The sequence below is a fragment of the Erpetoichthys calabaricus genome, chromosome 4, assembly GCF_900747795.2.
Source record: "Erpetoichthys calabaricus chromosome 4, fErpCal1.3, whole genome shotgun sequence".
Lineage (NCBI taxonomy): Eukaryota > Metazoa > Chordata > Cladistia > Polypteriformes > Polypteridae > Erpetoichthys > Erpetoichthys calabaricus.
Window position 1 is genome coordinate 228,386,105 of NC_041397.2, and position 19,309 is coordinate 228,405,413.

Genomic DNA, 19,309 nt, shown 5'->3' on the forward strand with positions numbered 1-19,309 from the left:
ATTTGGTACCATAAACCCATGAAAGACTATGCCATACAACCACATGAAGAGAAAACTGGTCATATTTTTCCAAGGTTACCAACCACCTACTGTAAATAAAAAATGCTATCTTGAATACCTCATCACAATTGAAAACAAGAACTTGTCTTCCAAACAGTCCACCCAGAGCCTTTACAGACTCTGTTTTTCCTGTTCCAGCAGGACCATAAGGATTGCCTCCTAATCCCATCTTCATTGCTTGTGTCAGAGTTAAGTAGCACTTGTCTGTCAATGGCGTATGCACCAGCTTTGGTGCATTACCCTGGATGAGTTACAAAAAAGAACAGCATCAGCAAGTAAGAACTGAAAGATGATTTGCAATGGCAACATGGTATGGGGTAGGGGTAAAATCAGAGGATTCATTTGATTGATTCATTCATTAATTCATTCATTCATTCATTCACTTGTTTTTTCACTTATCATATCATTCATGCCCTAATACTTAGCATCTTGTGGGTAAGAATTTAAGGCAAATATTTACACAATGCCTACAATTTTGAGATTAGTTTTACCTCATTTTCTATCTCTCCTAAAATAATCCCTCTACCTATAAAATTCAATGACAACCAAAAGTTCTCATTTGTATGGGACGTATATCTTTTAAAGTAACACATAACTAAAGTAGTGAGTTCAATTATTTTTTTTAGAAAAGTCAGAGGTTGTAAAATAATTAAACAGTCACAAATAAAATAGTAGAATGATTTAGAGATCAGTTCAATATGTTATCTGGTTACTTAATGGTGCATTTATTTAGTAACATGTTGTAATTAATCACTAGAGACAATAACCTAGTATGTATAGGGCTGCAACGATTAGTCGATGTAATCGACAACGTCGACTACAAAAAATCGTCAACGTGAATTTTTTTATTGTCGACATGTCATAAACAGAACCTTCAATAGAGGCTCCAGTCACAAAGAACCACATTGGTTTTTGTAACTGCAATGCACTACATGAACGTCTGGGGGCAGTATCGTTTGTTATTGTTTGTCAAGACTGCACACACACAGTATACCAACGCAAGCATCCTGGAGCTGTGATGCCGCCGCCGTCATTCGAGAGGTAAGTTTTAGCGAGTAAAGTTAGTGTCACATGTTTGTACTATAATGTGTATATCAAGGTTTCGACAATGATAGTTAACCCTTAAACCGACACACACTTGGGGTTTAATGCACCCCTGAAAGCCAAATACTTTTTAGCTGTACTTTTTAAGTAAACGTCACAATTCACAAAGAAAATGTGAAATTTTAATGGAACACGTATTTTTTTTCCATGCAAAGAGCATCACAATTACTGCAACATTGATCATTTTACACACTGCAAATGAACTGTGAAAACTATATATAAAAAAAAAAACTACTGCAACAACCTATTATTATACGTTCAAGGTGCAACTGACACCATTGAAAATTCAGTAAATCACCGAGCCAACTGCACTTGAACTGTCTGCATGCAAACACACAGAGGTAAATGCTGATGATTGCAGGCTCATCTAGTGAAGCGGCTGAATCCCAGAGGCAGTGGTGCTGCAGTTCTGCCGGGGCTGGCAGTGGTCATGAGATGGCTGCTCAACGAATAAACGGCACTGACTGATCAGCTCTGGCGTGCTGGCAAATTGCTCTGTGAAGCAAATATAGCCGGTTGCGGGATTCAATGAATGTACATCGCCGAATATACTTGACTCCGGCATGCTGACAAATTGCACTGAGAAACAACTTTAGCCGGTTGCAGAGTTCAATTAATGTACGTCGCCGCATATATTCAGCTTCGCCGTGCTTCCAAATTGCACTGGAAACCGACTCTAGCTGGTTGTGGCGTTCAACAAATGTACTTTTCCGAATATACTCGGCTCCATTGTGCTGGCAGTAATTAACTTGTTACATAATTTAGTCCGTTATTTTTATATTTTGGCATAATATAATACATGATGTGATAAACTACAACACTTTTCCTTCATAAACGACAACACTTTTCCTTCAGAGTGTGATGATTACAACATCTTTCTCTGTCTGCAAAATTATTCTTGTGTATTCCTGCTACCTCTACTCCCTCTGAGCGTCTCTCCTCAGCAGCTGGGAACATTGTCTCAAAGAAGAGAGGTAGCCTCACACCAGAGCATGTCGAAATGCTCACGTTCCTGCACTGTAATCAGGAATATATGAACTGAATCTTTTATAAACTGTACATTATTGTTTTATTTTTTTTTAATTGAAGCTTTATTTAAACTTGTGGACTTTAAGACACACAGTGGCCATTTTTGGTTAAGTTAAATGCCCTTTTTTTGTTTAAAGACTATGTGCACTTTAGTTTGTATTGTTTAATGTATTTCTTTTTTATTGTGATGGTCACACTAATATAAAACATTTGATTATTTTCAAATTCATATGTTTCACTGGTTGTTATTTTAATTTGATTATTATTAATTTTAATCGTGTTAATGCAGAGACATCAGGGTGACTTTCACAGGTGGACAGACGTGAGCAGATGAGGTAAGACATGCACTGGAGCCCAGAACAGGATGTGCAACCACAGGTCGCAGGCATCAAAATAGTCAGGCATGAAATAATCGTGACTAATCGGAAAAAAAATTGAACAATTAGTCGACTACCAAAATAATCATTAGTTACAGCTCTAAGGATGGGTAGTAATATTTTCAGAAGGACTATAAAAGCAGACATTAAATACTTTTAAAACTAGGAAAAATTGAATTTTATCATGTTAAAGAGTTACAGTATACAGTATACAAAATGAACAATCAATTTTCTAGTTTATTCTCAAAATCTTTACATTTGAGGAACAAAAAAGATAAAAATGTGCACATTAACCAAATAGTTTGTAGAAAAAAAAATTAACAGTAAATATGACTTGAAGAAGATAATAAAGATCTACAACAACAAAGCAATACACTTAGAGCAAAAAACATTAGAACAAGGTCAGGCCATTAAGTCCAAACACGTTTTGTTAATTAACCTAATTTCTCTATTATTTGATGAAGGTGCCATCTATTTTAGCAGATTGACACATTAATTAATTAAATTATCTATTGAACATTTAGGTTGGCTAGCTTCTCAGAGTCTCAAAATCTAATTGTTTCGGAATTGTCAACATTAGTTTATGGTAAATCAGTGAGCTATGCCCATCCTCTATGAATAATAACATCATGTCAGTTAACTAACCCGCTTTTCTCTTTTGTAATTTGCCATAGTGATGGAATATATTATGTAAAAGAAAACTGGTATGTCCTCCAGCACATATAACCTGAATCTTTGAACATTCAAAAGAACATATTAGCTGTCTCTTTTTTCCATATTTCAGCAATGAACTATAGTACACTAATTGATTCCAGCCTCTTCCATAATCTAAAGCACAAGGATTTAATTTCTGAGTCTCATAGCTCATGACTAGGGAAATCTTGAGGAAGCTATGTATAAATTTAACTTGGGACCTTTCCATCCTTCTTTGAATTGCATTAATTTTGTTCTAAGCCTTTGTGAATTTTAGGTTTGCTATGTGTTGTTGCAATAAAGAAAGCATATTGACATTGTAACTGTTTGTTAATATTTTAGTTTATTTATAGTATTTTAATAGTCCAATAAAGCCAGTAATCTTTCCTTATGAAACAGAAAGGCTGATAAACAATTTGGAGCTGGACACCTGAAGGCTCTTATTGTTCTCAAAAAACAGCTTGCAGAAAAGATCATTTTAGGCTCAGTTTTTTAAAGCATTAAAAATCTTGCTTTTTCATTTTAATATTTTCAACATAGGAAATAAAATAAAAAGAATGGTGGATGGGCTGGTAAGGTAAAAGAAAGCAGAACCATGTGAAATAAGGAATGTCAATGGCGACACACTTTACTTGTCAACTGTTAGATGCCAAAGAATGCAACTAATCTGAGGTACAGCCAAGTTTTTATATACATTTTGTTAGCCTACTGTTACTGATTTAATTGGGAAAAATATTTTTCCTTGTATGAAGAATTATAATATTTAATCTACTCAAAATTTCCTTATCGTCCCATACTTTTTAACAGTTTACTTAAATCAACTTGCTTTAACCCCAATTCCAAAAGAGTTGGAATAGTATGGAAAATGCTAATAAAAACAAAAATGAATGATAAATTTACTTTGACATGTATTAAAACACTGCGGTGGGCTGGTGCCCTGCCCGGGGTTTGTTTCCTGCCTTGCGCCCTGTGTTGGCTGGGATTGGCTCCAGCAGACCCCCGTGACCCTGTGTTTGGGATATACAGCGGGTTGGATAATGGATGGATGGATGTATTAAAACAAAGACAGTATACTGTAGGTATGTAATGTTTTCCCTAATTAACTGCATTGTTATTTGTAGATATACTCTTATTCTTAAATTGATGTCTGTAACATGTTTCAGAAAAGTTGGTACAGAGGTAGTTTAAGACTAACAACAATGAGACAAGTTGAAATAACAAGGTGATGTGAAACAGGTGGGACGTTCCTGTTGTAGTATATATGGAGCCTTCAAAAAAGGTCTAGTCCTTCAAGAGCAAGGATGGATCAAGGTTTGTCAGCAGATACAGTGGTGTGAAAAACTATTTGCCCCCTTCCTGATTTCTTATTCTTTTGCATGTTTGTCACACAAAATGTTTCTGATCATCAAACACATTTAACCATTAGTCAAATATAACACAAGTAAACACAAAATGCAGTTTTTAAATGATGGTGTTTATTATTTAGGGAGAAAAAAAATCCAAACCTACATGGCCCTGTGTGAAAAAGTAATTGCCCCCTTGTTAAAAAAATAACCTAACTGTGGTGTATCACACCTGAGTTCAATTTCCGTAGCCACCCCCAGGCCTGATTACTGCCACACCTGTTTCAATCAAGAAATCACTTAAATAGGAGCTGCCTGACACAGAGAAGTAGACCAAAAGCACCTCAAAAGCTAGACATCATGCCAAGATCCAAAGAAATTCAGGAACAAATGAGAACAGAAGTAATTGAGATCTATCAGTCTGGTAAAGGTTATAAAGCCATTTCTAAAGCTTTGGGACTCCAGCGAACCACAGTGAGAGCCATTATCCACAAATGGCAAAAACATGGAACAGTGGTGAACCTTCCCAGGAGTGGCCGGCCGACCAAAATTACCCCAAGAGCGCAGAGACGACTCATCCGAGAGGTCACAAAAGACCCCAGGACAACGTCTAAAGAACTGCAGGCCTCACTTGCCTCAATTAAGGTCAGTGTTCACGACTCCACCATAAGAAAGAGACTGGGCAAAAACGGCCTGCATGGCAGATTTCCAAGACGCAAACCACTGTTAAGCAAAAAGAACATTAGGGCTCGTCTCAATTTTGCTAAGAAACATCTCAATGATTGCCAAGACTTTTGGGAAAATACCTTGTGGACTGATGAGTCAAAAGTTGAACTTTTTGGAAGGCAAATGTCCCGTTACATCTGGCGTAAAAGGAACACAGCATTTCAGAAAAAGAACATCATACCAACAGTAAAATATGGTGGTGGTAGTGTGATGGTCTGGGGTTGTTTTGCTGCTTCAGGACCTGGAAGGCTTGCTGTGATAGATGGAACCATGAATTCTACTGTCTACCAAAAAATCCTGAAGGAGAATGTCTGGCCATCTGTTCGTCAACTCAAGCTGAAGCGATCTTGGGTGCTGCAACAGGACAATGACCCAAAACACACCAGCAAATCCACCTCTGAATGGCTGAAGAAAAACAAAATGAAGACTTTGGAGTGGCCTAGTCAAAGTCCTGACCTGAAACCAATTGAGATGCTATGGCATGACCTTAAAAAGGCGGTTCATGCTAGAAAACCCTCAAATAAAGCTGAATTACAACAATTTTGCAAAGATGAGTGGGCCAAAATTCCTCCAGAGCGCTGTGAAAGACTCATTGCAAGTTATCACAAACGCTTGATTGCAGTTATTGTTGCTAAGGGTGGCCCAACCAGTTATTAGGTTCAGGGGGCAATTACTTTTTCACACAGGGCCATGTAGGTTTGGATTTTTTTTTTCTCCCTAAATAATAAAAACCACCATTTACAAACTGCATTTTGTGTTTACTTGTGTTATATTTGACTAATGGTTAAATGTGTTTGATGATCAGAAACATTTTGTGTGACAAACATGCAAAAGAATAAGAAATCAGGAAGGGGGCAAATAGTTTTTCACACCACTGTACATCAGTGGATAATCCAGCACACTCGATAATCCACAACATTCCGCAAAGACAAATCGCTAGGATTTGGTGCATTTCACCCTATATTGTGCACAAAATAATTAAAAGATTCAAGGAATCTGGTCAAATCTTAATGCGTAATGGGAAAGACTGAAAACCACTTCTGAATGCAGATGATCTCTGATCCTTTAGAAATCAGTCTTAATTGAAAATAATGCCATTGCCTTGAGGATACTTCGATAAACCTTTGTTATTTAACACCATTCGCCACTGCATCCACAGACAGAAGATAAGGCTTTTCTATGCTGTACATCACCATATTCCTTAACCACCACAGACTTCTCTAAACTCATTCTAATCTGAGATGGAAAGTAGCACAGTGGAAGAGTGTTTTGTGGTCCAAAGGGTCAACATTTCAAATAGTTTTTGGAAAAAAAAACAGCCATTGTATTTCTAGACCAAAGAGGGAAAGGGCCATCCAAGCTGTTAACAGCGCTGGGTCAAAAAGCTACCATCTGTTATGGTACAGGGGTATGTCAGTGCTCATATGTGGTATAGTGGATCCGTTGTTATAAACAAATGGCTAGTTTTTAAATAAATAAGGAGGGGGCGTGGAGTGTGGCTGGAGCGGTTCTCGGGTGCGATACAGGCGGGGAGTTTCCGCACTAAAGTGCACAGGTGCAGGATTGCTTGTGTCCATAATTGATGCCAGGAGCTGCTGATCACCACACCTGTGTCACATCCCCATTATAAGTTGGAGGAGTGCAAGTGTGGAGAGGAAGAAAAAAGAAAAAAAGAAAGGAGGTTAAGAGAGAAGTGGGAGGCTGGAGACGTGGAGAACCGGTGAATGCATGTGAGCAAGCAAGCAGGCTCGCTGATAAATGCAGGCAGCTGAGAATAGAGACCCTCAGCAGGAGTGTATGGCCTGCACTCGGTGGGGGCAGCAGGAAGCAGTCGCTCCAGCTGAGCAATCCCAGGAGCTGGAGTGTTTTTAACCTCATTTTTAATGGATTTATTTATTTGGGATTTTAACCTCCACTTGTCGTTTTTTTGGATTATTTATTTATGTACTGTTTTTGAAGCACTGCACTATGGACACTGTTATGGTTTATTTTGGTTCGTTTTTAATAAAAGCACTTGCACCTTTTGCACCATTCCCTTTGCTCAGTTTCATTTGTCCCCATCTGCCAGTTCATCCAGTTACTGACGGTGTTGGGTTTAAGAGGCTCCCAAAAGGGAAGAGGCAGCGTGGAACAGGACCCACACCATCACACCATGGCATGGCTAATTTGCACACCCTGCAAAGCACCATTAATACAGAAAAATATGTACATATTTTAAAGCAACATACAGTATAACAACATCTAGACAGTATCTTTGGCAGGACAATTCCAAATCCACATTCTGCTTGGATTACACTGCATGGCTGCATGAGCAAAGAGTGCAGGTACTAAAATTGGCCTGCCTGTAGTCCTGACCTGTCTCCCATAGAGAATGCATGACACATAAAGAACCTGCAAAATGGATTAATACAGGAAAATTCTGCTTCCTAAACTTAAGCAACCTGTATCTTCAGTGCCCAAACGCTCAATTGATATTAAAATAAATGGTAACGTTATACAGTGGTAAATACTCAATCATTCCAGCTTTTCTGGAGTGTTTTGCAGTTATCAGTATTGACAGTTTTTTAAAAAACAATTAAATTCACATGGGTTAAGTATGAAATCATCTGTTGTTGTAGTGTTTTCAGTATAGTACAGTGGAAGAGAGAATTTGCAAAACACTCCATTTTTGTTTTAGCAAAATTTTCCATATTGTCTAAACTTTTTTGTAAAAGGAGTTGTACTATGCTTTATTAATACTGAATTTCTTAAATCAAGTATGGTGCTACTTACACATTTTTAACATTGAGTGTATTCTCACCTGGTATTCATAGGTGTAGAGGAATTCGGCATCCACCATTTGAATGTGGCAATTATTCCCCTCTCTCATATAAAACCGTAGCTGTTTCTTCCATATCCATTCATTTTTACTGTTTATCTGTATTGATATAAGCTGCTTTACAACATCAATGTTGTGAATGATATCAAGAATAAGTGCCTTCAGTTTCAACTGTAAAACACCTGCATCTAAGCATACCACAAAAAAGAAAGGACAATAATCAAATGTTAGTACTGTTATGGAATCTACCAATATACATTTTACAAAAAATAAATAAATGAATGAATAAATAACTTCAAAAAAGGCATCAACAAAAAGAAAAGACATGACAACATTGAACTTTCACATAAGTTTAAAATATTCTTAATTATTTATATAAAAACAAATAACCACCTAGTTCATATTTACATTCAGACCATAGTAATAACCACTGTAACATAAGTATAATCCCCCCCCCCCCCCCCAATACCTGCAAGGTTTACACAAAAAATTCTTTGCATCTTGTTAAGTTTGCCCTGCAGAGCAAAACCTGGGATAACTGTAAATCCATACAAATGTACTACATTTAGTCATGTTAAAAAAAAAAAAATCACATAGATCTACTGCCCTCCCAGTCTACGTGGTAATCATTTCAGAACATTGTTCAGAAGATAGTCCAAAACTACAGCTCCCTGCATGGCTAATTCATGTTTTATATACACTTTTTTCACTATCTAATTAAATTAACTTCAGGTTTTGCTAAGATTTGCATTACCGAATAAAGCCACACAAGAAAAAGAAATACATCTGAGACAGCAATGTGGCCAATTGACTATTTTTCTTTCTTCTTTTCTAAGAGACACAAATCTTTATTTATTACCTATAATTACTAGTCTGCATCAATATTCTCCTACACAAAAAAAAAAAAAAATCAGTTTAGGTGTGTGAAATCCATTTCTGAACTGTTTCCGTAAGATATTGGATTAAGTGAGAAATTCCACTTAGAACAAAGTTGTTGATTTTATTAAGTTATGTGTGTTTATGATGTACATATTCTTCATGCTCTGAATACTATTTGAAGTACATTTTGAGCTGAAAAATGTTCATGAGGAGGAAACAACCCAAAATCAAGTGTTTGGTACACATTTTTTTCTCTCTTCTTAATCCTTCAATATAGCCAGGAATGCATGTTTAGAAGGATAGAAAGATGCAGTTTTATTATCCAGAAGAGAGAAATTTGTTGTTTAAATAATTTTTAAAGAAATATGCAAGGTCAGATAGATCCATCTACTGACTTGATCAGGTAAGCAAATGGTAAAAGAATACACACCCTTCCTTTATTGATGATCTACTTTTTTCCAACCTAGTACTAGGGAGCAACATGTCTTTAAAATACAATTCCTAAACTCTCATTTGGATTTTTCCCCCAAGAACATGGGAGCAGTCTTTGATGAACAGAAGGTGAGGTTCCAACAGGACATTGTCGAAATGGAGAGATGTTAAATTAGAAAGTGGAGTGAGTCTATCTATGTTAGCAGACATCTGTTGGTTATTCCACCTTGGAACACCTTTAGAGAATTACTAGACGGAAAAACTCCAAATTACTATTTTTTGTAAGTAATAATTAAATTTAAACAATAAAAAAACATATGTTTATTCTCATTTTAGACTTCACCTTTCAAAAGCTGGACTGAGCAATTATGTTGCCATAATAGAATTGAGCACCCTCAAATGTATAAAGAACATCTAAAACATTTGATGGGAGCAAGAATATATTTTTATTTTTCCTATTGTTAGAGTTGCTAGGTAAGAGATTGTTTATAATACTGACTTAGTGCTCCAGGAAAAGAGTAATTGCTTGGACTGTCTGTACAGAGTTAGATCATGCAGCTATAGTAAAAATATGCATTCTATTTTATGAACATAGCCATTCTGAAGAATCTATGATATGACATGTTGCTAGGCATTTGACACATGTGTTACATGATGTGTAGTATTACATCATTATGGTCACTTTACAAATGAGGCAACACAACTTGAAATATGTATAAACTGTTCAAAAACAAAGGAATGTGACACATTAGAAAACCTGGTTCATGAAAAGCGTTTAGTAAAATGTTTTTGATTATGACTATCAATATGGGAAATACCCTTGAACTATGAAAAACAATTTTTTCACTGTCATTGCTTCTGATCTTCTTTTTGTTTGACCTCACTTCAGTAAAGACACTTACATATTTACTTCTTGTCTGTCTAATTCAACTCATCTAGACTTTTCACAGAACACTTTTGACATTCATAACATGCATTTGCTGTGATGCACCAGTGTCCAATTCAGTGCTGACTCCTGCCTTTTACACAAGTTGTTGAAGTTTCCACACCCCACCATGCTTTAAAACAAAAATGTGTTCACAAAATGAATGGATGCATTATTATTAATAAAATTTACATCTTATTCTGAACTTGGAATCTCACGATCAGCTAACTTCAATATTTCAAAAACTTTACTTTCAGAAATGTACCAGCCTAAAGAAATAATAACAGCATCAAATATTGAAACAGAGGTTCACTCTTGCATTTGCAAATGATCTGTTTAGTAACTATTTTTCTGTGTGCCAGTTTACTTTTGTATATTTCAATGATACTTGCAAAATTGGACAAAAACATGTACGCCTTTTTTTAATTCTTAAACGCATTAGTGGTATCTACAAACATATTTCTGCCTTTCCAAAGGGGAAAGTTTTTGTTAGGGAGACATGGTGATTTTTCTTGTAAGTATTTCTGCTTTTTAGATGGATCTGTATGTACATTTTTACTTAAAATTGTTTCATAGTTCAAGCAAAATATGTAAGGTTTTATAACATACAAATTGAAACTACACCTAAAAAAACAGTATGGCATCAATTAAATTTTTTTAACAATTACATTCCAAATTTAACCTTCCAGCTACACATTTCTTTCACTATCTTCCAATTAGAAACTTTGTCAAAGAGAACCTGCCCGATTTTCCTCATCTCGTACCCTCCACCATGCTGGAAAAAATACTGCTCAACTTCGAGGATTTAGACACCATTTCTGCAATATATAAAATTTTATTAGAGTCCCTTCCTTTCAAAGATCCAAGAGGACAATGGGAAAAAGATCTCTTAATTAATATATCAGAAAATGAGTGGAAGGTAGCAATGCAGAGAATTCATTCGAGCTCCATATGCGCAAAGCATAGAATTATTTAACTCAAAATTATATATCGAGCTCATCTGTCTCGCTTAAAACTGTCCAAAATGTTTCCAGGGCAAGATCCAACCTGCGAACGCTGCAATCAAGCTCCTGCCTCACTGGGTCACATGTTTTGGGCCTTCACCAAATTAACAACATTTTGGACCAAAATTTTTAAGTGCCTTTCAGACAGCCTTGGTGTCACAATCCCTCCTAACCTATTAATAGCTGTGTTTGGTATTCTTCCAGATGGATTTGAAATGGATAAGGACAAGCAAACTGTGATTGCATTCACTACACTTTTGGCACGCAGACTGATTTTGTTAAATTGGAAGAATCCTAACTCTCCTCTAATATCTTCTAATTTGAAATTGGAAAAAATCAAACTTCTCAGTTAGGGGATCTGTACAGAATTTTTTTAAAACCTGGCAGGATCTAATCAATAATATTTTAGAATAAGAAGAAATAATTATTTCTGCATTTCTTTTCCTTCTCCATTTATCTTTTTTTGCCCTATTAAACTCAATAATTTAGGCATGTTTACAAGCCTTAAGTTTTACTCCTTTGGCCATGCTCTCCTTCTCAGGAGTGGGGTTTGATTTGTTTTCAATCCTATTTTTTGTAAAAATTGATCTATATGTACCGAATGATTACAATAAAATTAATTTTAAAAAATTAAAAAAAAAAAAACATGTACGCCATTAATTCCACTTTTGTAGCAATAAAATAACTGCACCAACTCAAGTTATCAGTCTACTAGGTACTTAATTGTGTCACTTCTCTATGATGCAAAAAGTGACACATGTTAGCTTTATGGATATGGATTCTCTTCTCATTAAGTGTGAAAATACTTAAAGATGTCTCAAAACTGATACAGTACAAAATTTGAGCTGCTGAACATGCACTCTAACCAGGGCTGAAAATAATGCTAGTACTCCCTATTACATAATATAAAAGTTGTTTGCCTTATTGCACTATATTTATTTGGTATCTAACCACTATATAAAATGTAACTTTTATACTTAAACTTGCCACTATCAAAACATGCATTTTGTAAGACATACCAGTATTGCCGGTACCATCATTGCTGCTTCCTACACTGGTGTAATGCTCCAGTTTACCCATCAATTCCACATCTAACTGCTGGAGATTTTGACCCTTTATGGCATTTTCAACATCTTCTGTGAACTGGATTTGTTCAGCTAAGCAAAGAATCTAAAGAAAAACAACTGCAATTTAGAACAATTGTACCCAAGTAAAGTGCATAATACTATAACACTAAATCCAAGGTTTACTCATGCACATTGAATTAGTTTTTCTATACTTGAAATTTCAAAATTTGAATATGTTATTGGTGCAATATCTGTTTTTTAATATCAATAATAAATTTTGCATTAGCTTTAGTCCATGCACGTGCTAATTAAAGATGACTATAAACATTCTAAGTGCACACCCAACTCAAAAGCATTTGTAGCCAACCCTGTATTGCGCAGAACCAAATTTAAGCAAACTGAATGAAACAAAATCTTTTATCCAATGACAATGTTCCATAACATAAACATTTTAGGTATATTGTATATTTTTTATGCAGTACTAAGAAGAAACTCACATTCCTTCCAAAAAAACACAATACCTGTGATGGAAACTTTGAAGGATCAATGCCAGTTCTTTTGCCAGCTGCAATGCACTCTACTAGCAGTTGTTTCAAAGTCTGCTTCATTTCAGCAGCCAATTCACTTAGCCAGACCTAGGGAAAAACACATAACAATGACTTAAATATCATAACATAAATAAAAAGACCTAGAATAAGAAAATGTTCATAATGTGTTTTGATTCTGAATACCTCAACATCATTTGACACACGAATCTTATTTTTTAAAGATACCACTTCACCCTCCAAGGACTTCATTGCAATAATATGCTGAAAGTCTTCATCAAAATCCACGCTGTTGATACCTATCAAAAATAAGCAAAAACTCCACATTATATCCAAACAAATAATTAAAACAGTTCCCATTCTAATCAACATTATTTCTTTGCAATTTTAATTGTTCTACACATACTGTAAGCAAAAATACTACATAGGGAAAGTACTCTGATGGGGTGAAAAGCTAACTTCAAGTTCTTAGCATATTTATGGGCTTCAGGCTGCCTTGAACATGATTTCACCACTTCCATGTGATATGTTAGAGTGTGTACATATAGGCACATTCCACAGGAACTTTTTTTCAGGAACCAGAGACTTTTTAGAAACTCTGGAACTTTTGTAGCATTTCCACTGCTGGTACTTTTTTCATCTCTTACTTCAGGGTATGCACTTTTCATTAAACCAGAAACTACCATGGGTGGAGTTCAGGCAATGAATTGTACTGACTGGTTGACCACAAGCATTGGCACCATCTTACAAATCAGTTTAGACTTTGGAGAGATATCGGTGAAGATCTCCCCTCTGAATTTGCAATCTCTTTGGAAAAATAAGGTGCAGGGGTTCCCCATGAACTCTGGATCATGCCTCATTTCAAACTGCCATCACTCTTCTTTGCAAGTGTCCCAGGGCCTACATCATACAGGATGTCATTGGTTACTGAAAACAAAGTTTCTATAGTGGGAAAGTGCCTTATGTGTGTCTTCCATCTGTTGGTTTGTGCAAAAGGATATTAAGCCTGTATGATACTGAAAATGAATAACTCAATCCAAACTAAACTTGGAAACATCATCTGCATTATGAAACACTAGCCTACTAATTATATAGTATTTGTAGCAGTGTCCGAAATAAAATGGCCAAATATTCAAACAAAGTTAAAACACATCATTCTGTAAGATACTCAAAAGCAAACAAGATTTCAAACAACTGCTAATTTGTCCAGACCAGGCGTCCTAGCAAGTTAAGCATAAAAGCGGAATGTGAGACACTAAAAGAAATATCTAAGAACTCCTGAATTTCAGGGCAAGACTAAAGTTTGCTCATGAATACCTAAGCAAAGACAACGACTTCTGGACAGACAATGCATAAATAAAGTTATTTGGACACAATACCAGAATGCATGCTTGGTAAAATCGAAAAACAGCATTTGATAAGAAGAACCTGATGCTAACTATAAAGCATGGTGGTGCAAATGTTATGGTTTGAGGTTGCTTTGGTGCAATAGGGCCTGGACAGCTCACCATCACAGAATCCACTTGAGAATAATGTGAGGTGAGGTTCAACCGAAAGTGGACAATTCAATATGACAATGACCCTGAAGATACCAGTATATCTACGAAACAATGGCCGAAAAGAAAGAAATTGAGGGTTTTGTGAGATTATGTGGGGGAAATTGAAATGGGCTGTATATGTAAGATGACACACAAACATCACACAGCTGAAAGAATTCTACATGAAGGAATAAAACTTCTCCTTCTTTCTGTCAATGTTGTTTCTGCCAAAGAGAGCAATACCAGTTATAAGAATCAAGCGAGTGCTTAATTTTTTCCACACATGGAAATAGCATATCTGTTCATTTTTCAATGAATGCATTATTGTAAATTCATAATAATTTTCATTGTTGTTTTTTTCAATTACATGACCTTTACCTAAAGATACTGTTTAAATGAAAATCAAATCTTGATACATCTACATCTGTTAAAAAAGGAAAAAACTTTTATAAGGAGTACTTACTTTTTCACATGATTGTATATAGGGGGTGTTTCATAAGCTTTTTAATTGGGCAAAATCAAGTAGAAAGACAACCTTCCTAAAGTGTGTATCCTTTGCCTAAGGTTAAGATCTTTTATTTTTTTTGGTCTGACTGTTTTCAGATATTTTGTTCCTTCAAGACTCTTTATCTGTACCTCATGTCTTGTCTTAATAATATACATATACACATATTTTAGGCCTTCTTGAACATTATCTGAACACTTTCAGAGTGATTATAAGTGTACATGTATATGTGTGCTGGGTTGGAAGACTTTGGATATGACAACTTATAAATGATTATTCAGTCTGGAAAAATCTTAGCACAAAATGGTAGAAGTCAGATTTTGATCTACAGATGTAATAATTACATTTTTTTAATGAATTTGCACCCCAAATGCAGCACAAATAGGATTGGAGAAGATACAGTTTTCAACAAGTTAATGTTCTTCTATGTTATTTCAATATCTATATATATAATTCACTAAGCAGCCGACAGGGCACGCAAGACAACCATGGGATATGCACGACATAGCCACGCCCACCAACTCACAGAGACCCGCCCACCAACTCTATGAGCATGGGACGAGAACGCCTGCCCGCCCGCATGCCTGACTTTTACCAGCACCCCGCCCACCAACTCTAAGACCATGGGATACGACAACAACTCACAGAGCCACGCCCACAAACTCTAAGAATTCACTAAGTCCATGGCAAGCAAGACGCACGCAAGACAGAGCCACGCCCACCAACTCACAAAGCCCCGCCCACCAACAATTCGAGCGTGTGCGAAAGCATTTGCCAAGAATGTTTTCATTAATCAAGAACGAAAGTCCGAGGTTTGAAGACGATCACATACTGTCGTAGTTCCGACCATAAATGATGCCGACTGGTGATCCGGCGGCGTTATTCCCATGACCCGCCGGGCAGCCAACCGGGTAACCATAGTCTTTGTGTTCCAGGGGGAGTATGGTTGCAAAGCTGAGACTTAAAGGAATTGACGATTGACGGAAGGGCAAAACCAGGTGTGCAGCATTTCGCTTAATTTGACTCAACACAGGAAACCTCACCCGGCCCGGACACGGAGAGGATTGACAGATTGATAGCTCTTTCTCGATTCTGTGGGTGGTAGTGCATGGCCATTCTTAGTTGGTGGAGTGATTTGTCTGGTTAATTCTGATAATGAACGAGACTCCCTCCTGCTAAATAGTTACGCGACAAAAGAGCGGTCGGCATCCAACTTCTTAGAGGGACAAGTGGCTTTCCGCCACGTGAGATTGAGCAGAAACAGGTCTGTGATGCCCTTAGATGTCTGGTGCTGCAGGCGCGCTACACCGAATGGATCAACGTGTGTCTACCTGGCGCTGAGTGGCATGGCTAAGCCGTTGAACCCCATTCGTGATGGAGACCGGGGCTTGCAATTGTTCCCCACAAACGAGGAATTCCCAGTAAGTGCGGGTCATACACTCGCACTGATTAAGTCCCTGCCCTTTGTACACACCTCCCGTCGCTACTACCACGGTCGAGTGACTTGGTGGATTATATATAGAAAAGCAGCCGGAACCGCAAAGAACAATAAGTCAACGTGGCTCAAAGGTGCATGTGTACAGTGTCCATTTTAGGACATCCTCCTCCCTCCGAAAAAACTCCATCCTTCCTACTACCTTCGACAAAATAGTCCTCCTCCCTGCGAGGAATCCCCCGTCACCCCTCCTCCCTCCTTCCACCACCATCCGCTCTCAGTTCTCCGATGTCCGTTTTCCGTCATCCACCCTCATATCTCCGTCATCCGCCTTCAGCTCTCCGTCAAACCCCACACTCCCCCCGCCCCCCATCACGGCATTTTCGTTAATGAAGTGACGTAATACTCCAGCTCCACCTTCTTCACAAGTTCATTCACCGAATTATTTGTCAATTAGATTTCACAGTAAGATTTTACAGCACGACTCAAACGCGGGAACGAAGGTAAATGACGTTAATTGTTGAGTGTCTTTTAATACTATGTAAGCATACATATTAACACGTGTGCATTAAAACATATGCATTTACGGGGTGATTTCTCAGGCTTAAAAGCTCACCTTTTATTAAAAGGTAAATGCAAACTTTTTTCATTCTGAAGGGCACAAACCACGTTGGATTTCAGGACTGTGGGAGGAAACCAGAGTACCCGGACGAAACCCACGCTCACATGGGGAGAACATGCAAACTCCACGCAGGGAAGCGAACCCAGGTCTCTTAACTGGCAACTTTTCACTGCGCCATCATGCCGCCCGCATACAAACTTAAAAGGTTTAAATAAAACAGAAATATATAACTTTTATTTTTACTTCCTCAACTTGTGGAGGGTGTATCCTGTAGCAAAGCTCTAACTTTTTTCATGAAAGCCCCTTTCAGTCAATAAGCCTTAAAAACAGGTGTAAAGATATTGACAAAAAGCTACGCAAACCCACCAAAACATGGAATTGTTTAAATCAAGACGCTGCGTTACCTTCTTCCAGATCGGTCCTAAGTAAGGCGTTTGTATTTTTCCAAAGCAGTTCTGGTTTCCATCTGCATCTGTAGCGGAGTCGAAAAATACCATCCCATACTATTAGTTAACGATTAACACATTTCTATATGTTTTGTAAGCATACAATACAACTGATAATATGTTGTGCTTATTTATCTGGTGTACCAAAATTTTCGCGCGTTTAACGGCTGAAATCCGACGTGGTTTGTGCCCTTCAGAATGAAAAAAGTTTGCATTTACCTTTTAATAAAAGGTGAGCTTTTAAGCCTGAGAAATCACCCCGTAAATGCATATGTTTTAATGCACACGTGTTAATATGTATGCTTACATAGTATTAAAAGACACTCAACAATTAACGTCATTTACCTTCGTTCCCGCGTTTGAGTCGTGCTGTAAAATCTTACTGTGAAATCTAATTGACAAATAATTCGGTGAATGAACTTGTGAAGAAGGTGGAGCTGGAGTATTACGTCACTTCATTAACGAAAATGCCGTGATGGGGGGCGGGGGGAGTGTGGGGTTTGATGGAGAGCTGAAGGCGGATGACGGAGATATGAGGGTGGATGACGGAAAACGGACATCGGAGAACTGAGAGCGGACGGTGGTGGAAGGAGGGAGGAGGGGTGACGGGGGATTCCTCGCAGGGAGGAGGACTATTTTGTCGAAGGTAGTAGGAAGGATGGAGTTTTTTCGGAGGGAGGAGGATGTCCTAAAATGGACACTGTACATGTGGACTGTAGCAGAGATGAAAGTGACTGAGGCGATGTTTGGAAAATGAACAGTCAACGTGACTCACAGGTGCATGTGGACTGTACACAGACGAAAGTGACACAGGTGAGGAGTTGGGGGCGGGCACAGGATGCTTCCTGGACGCCTCCCTGGAGAGGTGTTCCGGGCACGTCCAACCGGGAGGAGGCCCCGGGGAAGACCCAGGACACGCTGGAGGGACTATGTCTCTCGACTGGCCTGGGAACGCCTTGGGATTCTCCCGGAAGAGCTAGAAGAAGTGGCCGGGGAGAGGGAAGTCTGGGCATCTCTGCTCAAGCTGCTGCCCCCGCGACCCGACCTCGGATAAGCGGGAGACAATGGATGGATGGATTCTGGAGTTTGGCAGGGGTGTGTTCTTGCTCCTACTCTGTTCAATGCTTGTATGGACTGGGTGTTGGGCAAGGTCATGGGATTCAGCGGCTGTGGGGCATCTGTTGGTGAAGAAAGGTTCACGGATCTTGACTTTGCTGACGATGCTGTGATCTTCGCAGAGTCAATGGAGGCTCTGATCAGGGAGCTTGAGAGACTGAGCGAGGAGTCTGAGTTTCTGGGATTGCGAGTGTCCTGGATAAAAACCAAGATCCAGGCCTTTAATGACCTCTTGGGCACAGCCATCAGCAGTGTGTCTGTTTGCGGAGAGAGTGTTGACCTTGTTGGGAGGTTTACTTACCTGGGCAGTGACATTCATGTCTCTGGTGACTCTTCCTATGAAGTCAGTAGACAGATTGGGAGAGCATGGGGGGTCATGAGGTCGCTGCAAAGGGGTGCATAGCGCTCCCGATATCTATGCCAAAGGATGAAGGTCCAAGTCTTTAGAGTCCTGGTGCTTCCTGTCTTGCAATATGGTTGAGAAGACATGGACACTATCCAGTGACCTGAGACGAAGACTGGACTCCTTTGGTACTGTGTCCCTCTGGAAAATCCTTGGGTACCATTGGTTTGACTTTGTGTCGAATGAGCGGTTGCTCATGGAGTCCCAAATGAGGCACATTACCTGCATTGTGAGGGAGCGTC

At 38.2% G+C, this 19,309-nt stretch overlaps 1 protein-coding gene across 3 annotated transcripts in view; it reads right to left on the minus strand.

Annotated features, from left to right (window-relative positions):
• Positions 1 to 19,309, minus strand: part of LOC114651221 (cytoplasmic dynein 2 heavy chain 1) — a 462,099-nt gene that overhangs the window by 346,263 nt on the left and 96,527 nt on the right. For all 3 annotated transcript variants that reach the window (XM_051926883.1, XM_051926882.1, XM_051926881.1), the window contains exons 30-34: positions 13,189 to 13,301; positions 12,979 to 13,092; positions 12,410 to 12,560; positions 8,133 to 8,338; positions 119 to 301 (exon numbers count right to left, since the gene is read on the minus strand). In XM_051926883.1, coding sequence (XP_051782843.1) covers positions 119 to 301; positions 8,133 to 8,338; positions 12,410 to 12,560; positions 12,979 to 13,092; positions 13,189 to 13,301 — 767 coding nt within the window. The remainder of the gene's footprint in view (positions 1 to 118; positions 302 to 8,132; positions 8,339 to 12,409; positions 12,561 to 12,978; positions 13,093 to 13,188; positions 13,302 to 19,309) is intronic.